Source organism: Vigna umbellata, chromosome 4 (genome assembly GCF_029865625.1).
Source record: "Vigna umbellata cultivar VRB3 chromosome 4, Vumbellata_1.0, whole genome shotgun sequence".
Taxonomy (NCBI): Eukaryota; Viridiplantae; Streptophyta; class Magnoliopsida; order Fabales; family Fabaceae; genus Vigna; species Vigna umbellata.
Window position 1 is genome coordinate 62,483,520 of NC_142168.1, and position 6,821 is coordinate 62,490,340.

At 45.2% G+C, this 6,821-nt stretch overlaps 1 protein-coding gene across 1 annotated transcript; it reads left to right on the plus strand.

Annotated features, from left to right (window-relative positions):
- Positions 1-5,130: 5,130 nt before the first annotated feature.
- LOC148200843 (uncharacterized) lies at positions 5,131-5,757 on the plus strand. Its single transcript, XM_088113063.1, has one exon. The coding sequence runs from the start codon at positions 5,131-5,133 to the stop codon at positions 5,755-5,757; it is 627 nt and encodes a 208-aa protein (XP_087969189.1).
- Positions 5,758-6,821: the final 1,064 nt, after the last annotated feature.

The window sequence follows — 6,821 nt, forward strand, 5'->3', positions numbered from 1 at the left end:
TTATTCTAAGTACTTTCCGATCGTGATAGGGTTAGTTCATTTAACTAATTCAAAGAAGTCTTTCTCGGTCTTGCCCTCGACGTTCGTCCTCGTTATGAAGAGGAGGGAACGTTCGTTTTTTTAAGAGAGTGGAACATAGAATGAAAATATATTTAAGAGGATGAATTAAGATGTGCGAACACCATGAGAACTGAAATTGTGATTGTGGATTTTGAACGAGCGTTCCAGGGTGGAACGACTCTTGATTGGATATTGAGATTTGTAAGTATGAACGTGGTAAGCTTAGATGGTGATCCATCCTGATATTCCATGAGTGCTCGTTCTCAAGTAGAGAGGAGTAGGTCATGTGTGGGAATGGCAGGAGGTCTAGTCCATAACTGTAACTTGGACAGAACAGACTAACCTTAGGTGGCTACTGATGAGCATTCGAGTTACCCCACCTGAGTGCACGGACGCCTTAGCTACACAGGATTCATACAGTCCGGACGGTCAGTCTAGTATCAGGAGTTTGGATGAAATTTATGTATGAATTGAATGTATATGTTGTGAACTTACTGGCTGGAATTAAGATGTATGAACTGTATGTTGTGGTTTGAATTAAATTCAATAAGCTTACCCTGTGTCTTTTCCTTGTGTTGTCGTTCGTCCTTGAACCTTCGTCTTGTCTATGCGATGATCATCCGTGTGGATGTGAGCAGATGGAGAGGCGTTACTGGAAGAAACACTGGAAGAAGAAAATTTGGAGGACGCCAACTTCGTAGAAGTGGAAGTGAAGGCCGAACAGTAGAGGCGTTCGGTTTTTAGTTAGATTAGCGAGTGGCTGTGAGCGAGCGCACTTTTATGGTTTGTATATAGTTGGACGTTCGGTCATTGTTTTGTAAATCGTTCGTCCTTATCTTTTGTGAACGCTCGTTAAATTATGTACATTTACGGCCGTTCGGCCTCTTTCGTTATTGTCGCTCCCTGTGTTTTAAAACTGTTTTGAATTATTAATATATGTGATTATTCTAAGTATATAGTTGATGACTGTATAAATTTTGGGATGTCACATTATTGGTATCAGAGCAGTTTTGTTCTCTTAAAGGACACTGTAGGTTAGGATTGCACTGCGTTTCAGCTGTATGCTTATTGTGTGTTTAATGAGTTACTGTTTTTAACTCTTGAACATAACTAACGTACGTTTTCTCTGGTCCAGAGAATACATGGCGCCTAGACTTCCTCCTCCTCCTCAGCCTAACGAACCTGATGCGTCCAACAACGCTAGGTTGTTGGAGACAGTGATAGACCGCTTACAGCAACAGAACACGACACTTTTGGAACAAAATGCCACTCTAATGCAGCAGAACCAGAGTGCCATGCAGAGTTTGGAAGCTTCACGTGCCAACTCTGAAACTACACAAAGACAACTGATGGAGATCTTAGCAGCGACTAGGCATCATTCAGGGGCGTCTTCTTCCAACGCTGCCCCGCCTACTGCTGAATGGAGCTTGGAGAGTTTCCTCCAACACCATCCGGCTAAGTTCAGTGGGAAGGGTCTCCCAGACGAAGCGGACCAGTGGTTGAGGGACATGGAGAAGATCTTCAATGCCAAACGATGCCCTGATGAAAATAGATTGGCGTACGCTGAGTATTTATTGACTGGAGAAGCGAGCCATTGGTGGTCGAGCGTGAGAGCTATTCTCACAGACGCGCAACAACCGGTCACCTGGGAGGTATTTAGAAACAAGTTTTATGAAGAATATTTCCCTGACAGCGTGCGGTTTGCAAAGGAGGTGGAATTTCTACAACTGATTCAGGGGAGTATGTCCGTCTCGGAGTACACCAATAAATTCAAACATCTCGTCAGATTCAATACTATGGCCACAAGTGAAGTGTGGCAGTGTAGAAAATTTGAGAACGGATTGAGAAGCGATCTCAAGGTATTAATTTCCAGTCTATGTATCCGGACGTTCCCAGCCATGGTTGAGAGGGCTAAGGTACTAGAGAAAAATATGGCTGAGGCGGAACAACAGAAGAAACAACAGGCGTCAAGAGGACCAGTTCTGTCGAGACCCAATGTGAATCGTAACAGGACCCCATACGCTCGTCCAGCTCAGTCGAGTGGTTCACAAGCTATGGTAGTTGCTGGACAAGCAAATCAACAAGGGCCGGTCAGATGTTTTCAGTGCGGAGGACCTCACTTTAGATCATCATGCCCTCAGTTGGTTGGAGGAAAATATTGCACTCGTTGTAAAAGAAACGGTCACCTGGAGAACGAGTGTAATATGGGCGGACGTGCAGTGATGAGACCGCCGAACGCTGGAAGGACTCAGCAAGGAAGAGGTGGTCGAGCCCAAGCTGTGGGACGTGTGTATGCGATCACTGGTGCGGAAGCAGCGAGCTCAGGTACGCTCGTCACTGGTACCTGCTTAGTTCGTGGAATTCATTGTTGTGTGCTGTTTGATTCGGGGGCAACACACTCCTTCATCTCGAAGGCGTGCGTTGAGAAACTGGGATTAACCGAGAGTGAGATGCAGTTCGATTTGGTGGTGTCTACCCCAGCGGCTGGAGAGGTTAGAACGTCTACCATGTGTGTTAGATGTCCTATTGAGGTAGAGGGGCGTAGATACAAGGTGAACTTAATATGTTTGCCTCTCAAGGACTTAGAAGTGATTCTGGGAATGGATTGGCTGAATACCAATCGCATTCTCATAGATTGTGGAGCTAAGGAATTAATTTTTCCTGAGGAATGTGAAGAAGAGTTGGGTGTGACGCTCAGTCAAATTAAGGAAGATATAATGGAAGGCGCCAGTTGCTTCTTGATCATGACGCATGAAGACAGAGAGGTTATGGATGATAGTTTTGAACGTTCGTCCAACAAGCACACCGAAGGATGAACGGTTGTGGACGAATTCCCGGACGTTTTCCCGGATGAGGTGCCTGGATTGCCTCCCGTTCGTGAAGTTGAATTTACCATAGATTTGGTAACTACCGCGGCTCCTATATCCGTTCAACCATATAGAATGGCACCCGCTGAATTGGTTGAGCTTAAAAAGCAAATTGAAGAATTGATGGACAAGAGGTTCATCCGTCCAAGCGTGTCACCGTGGGGAGCTCCTGTGTTATTGGTGAAGAAGAAGGATGGCAGCTCTCGGCTTTGTATTGATTATCGTCAATTGAATAAGCTGACCATCAAGAACAAATACCCACTGCCTCGCATTGACGATCTGCTGGACCAATTGCATGGAGCGAGCGTCTTTTCCAAGATAGATTTGAGATCGGGCTACCACCAAATTCGTGTTAAGGAAGGAGATATTCAGAAGACGGCCTTTAGATCTAGGTATGGACATTATGAGTACGTAGTCATGTCGTTCGGTGTGACGAACGCTCCAGCAGTCTTCATGGACTATATGAACAGAATCTTCAGGCCGTACTTGGACAAGTTTGTGGTGGTGTTCATTGACGATATTCTCATCTACTCCAAGAGCTGCGAAGAACATGAAGAGCACTTAAGGGTTGGAGTGTTGAGAGAAAAAGAGCTGTACGCTAAGTTATCCAAATGTGAATTCTGGATGAAGGAAGTGCAGTTCTTAGGTCACGTTGTGTCCGCTGGAGGGATTTCAGTTGATCCGGCCAAGGTGCGAGCGGTATTGGAATGGGGAAGCCCTCGTTCGGTAACAGAAGTTAGAAGCTTTGTGGGACTCGCGGGCTACTATAGGCGTTTCATAGAAGGATTCTCTAAGATAGTAGCACCGTTAACACAACTGACCAGGAAGGATCACCCGTTCACCTGGACCGATCGGTGTGAATCTAGCTTCCAAGAGTTGAAGCAAAAGCTGACGAGCGCTCCAGTTTTGGTAATTCCGGACACGGCCAAACCTTTCGAAGTCTACTGTGATGCGTCTCATCAAGGTTTAGGCTGCGTTTTGATGCAAGAAAGACGAGCAGTAGCGTATGCCTCTCGGCAGTTGAAGATACATGAGAAGAATTATCCAACGCACGACCTAGAGCTGGCAGCGGTCGTCTTTGCTCTGAAGATGTGGAGACACTACTTGTATGGATCAGTTTTCCAAGTCTTTAGTGATCATAAGAGTCTCAAGTACCTCTTTGATCAAAAGGAGTTGAATATGAGGCAGCGGAGGTGGCTTGAATTCCTAAAGGATTATGATTTTGAGTTGCTTTATCACCCTGGTAAAGCGAACGTGGTGGCGGATGCTCTAAGCAGGAAGGCGGTTCATGTCTCGGTAATGATGGTTAAAGAGCTAAGTTTGGTGGAGAGTTTCCGAGACCTAAGGTTACAGTTCGAGTTAGGAACGAACGTTATCAAATGTTGTAACATTAGTATTTCGAGCAACGTATTTGACCGTATCAAGATGAAACAACGTGAGGACGAAGAGCTAGTGAAGATCTTAGGCGCGCTCGGTACAGATCAAGCAAAGGAATTCAATGCTGGGACGGACGACATGTTGCGTTACATGGGTCGGACGTGCGTTCCGAATGATGGCGAGCTGAAGAGGATTATTCTGGAAGAAGGTCATCACAGCCGTCTTAGCATGCATCCGGGCATGACTAAGATGTACCACGATCTCAAGCAGTCGTTCTGGTGGCCAGAGATGAAGAGTGATGTTGCACGCTTTGTGGCATCATGTCTAACATGTCAGCGTGCTAAGGCTGAATACCAAAGACCTGGCGGATTACTTCAACAGTTGGAAATTCCCGAATGGAAGTGGGACAACATTTCAATGGACTTCGTGACTCATTTGCCTCGCACAGTCAAGAATCACGATTCTATTTGGGTGATAGTGGATCGTCTTACAAAGAGTGCCCACTTCCTAGCTGTCAACTTGAAGATGTCCATGACCAACTTGGCCAAGCTCTACATCAAAGAGATCGTTCGTCTGCATGGAGTGCCGTCCAGCATCATCTCTGACCGAGACACAAGATTCACCTCTCGGTTTTGGCAGTCGTTGCAAAGCAAGCTGGGCAGCAAACTCCAAATGAGTTCAGCAGACGGACGGTCAATCCGAGAGAACAATTCAGACGCTCGAAGATTTATTAAGGACGTGCGTACTCGATCACATGGGTGTTTGGGATGAAGTTTTGCCGTTAGTGGAGTTCACCTACAACAACAGCTTCCAATCCAGCATTGGAATGGCTCCCTTCGAAGCTCTTTACGGACGTAGATGCCGCACGCCACTTTGCTGGTTTCAAGACGGAGAAAGCATATTGACGGGACCGGAGCTCGTGCAACAAACGACTGACAAGGTGAAATTAATTCAAGAGAGACTGAAGGCATCCAGAAGCAGGCAGAAGTCATACGCGGATAAAAGGAGACGACCCTTGGAATTCAAAGCTGGCGATCACGTTTTTCTAAGGATGAACCCAACTACTGGAGTAGGAAGAGCGTTGAGATCAAAGAAGTTGTCTCCCAAGTTCGTGGGGCCTTACCAGATTTTGAGAAGGATTGGACCTGTTGCATACGAGCTAGCCTTGCCTCCACAATTGTCCAACCTTCATCCAGTGTTTCACGTCTCGCAACTTCGAAAGTACGTAGCTGATCCCTCGCACATATTGGAACTGGAGGACGTTCGTCTTCGACAAGACCGAACGCTTGAGATGAAGCCGGTTCGCGTTGAAGACGTTCGCACTAAGCTATACAAAGGGAAGGACGTTCGACTGGTGAAAGTGATATGGGACGACAAGACTGGCGACTCTACTTGGGAAGTTGAGGATGCCATGAGAGACTTATACCCTCATCTATTTCCTGGTAAGATTTAATTTTCGAGGACGAAAATTTTTGTAGTTAGGGGGATTGTCACGTCCCATTTATTACTGTGCTGAGTCACCACTGTGCTTCCATAAATGCACCTCGCCACACGTGCACCTCCACTGACACGCCATCACATCCACTCTGCATGCGACTGCCAAGTGTCGTGTGGGAACATTCTAAAAACTTAATGGAATCCAAGTGGCAGCCAGAGTGGACGTTCGTCCTAAGTGGGGAGAGAAATTAATTTTCAGAAAAACTCTTCCCCACTCTTCTGCACACTTCGTCTTCTTCCCCAAACTCTGGATTTTTCAAATTCTCTGCCTTCTCTCTAGAACCTCCATCTTCTCTCTACCGTAACTCACCATTCTCTTCTCCGTTCACGTTTCAGCACCGTGAGGACGTTCCCTGCACCGAGAGCTACATATTGAACCGAACGACTCCCAATTCTGGTAAGTTTCACTTGGGCGATCGTCTCTGGTGTCCCTGTAAACTGTTTCAGTTGCATGCAGCGGTGTATGCTAAGCCCTTTATTTGTCTTTTGATTAGTTTAGTGGGAAAGCTTAAGAGAACGTTGAGAGAGCTCATTTTATACGAGTCAAGATCCATCCTTTAGGAAGTTCACTACTGAATCCGGGTAAGGGAAGCTTATTGTGATTTAATTTATACTGTGTGTTGTATGCATGTCGGTATGGATTGTATGCATGAATTGTATGCTGATGTATTAGTTATGAACGATCGCTGTTACGCTGAATGAATGTGGTATGCATTGGTTGATTCTATGCTGATGGTTGCTTGGTATGAATGATTAATGAGAATCTTATAAAATATGTAATTTGATATTTTGATACGATGTATAAAGTATGAACTGAAATATGATAATATGAATTCTGTAATGTATGAGATTTATGGTGGAGAGAAATTATAAGTTATGAATCGTATGAAAACTGTAAAGTTATTGTAAAATGAAAAATCTGGAAAATATCATATTCTCTGCTTGATAATGTACGCTCGTCATCGAACGGTCTTATACCGTTCGGTTTCCCTTGAAAAGGACTTAGAATAGAAATTCTTT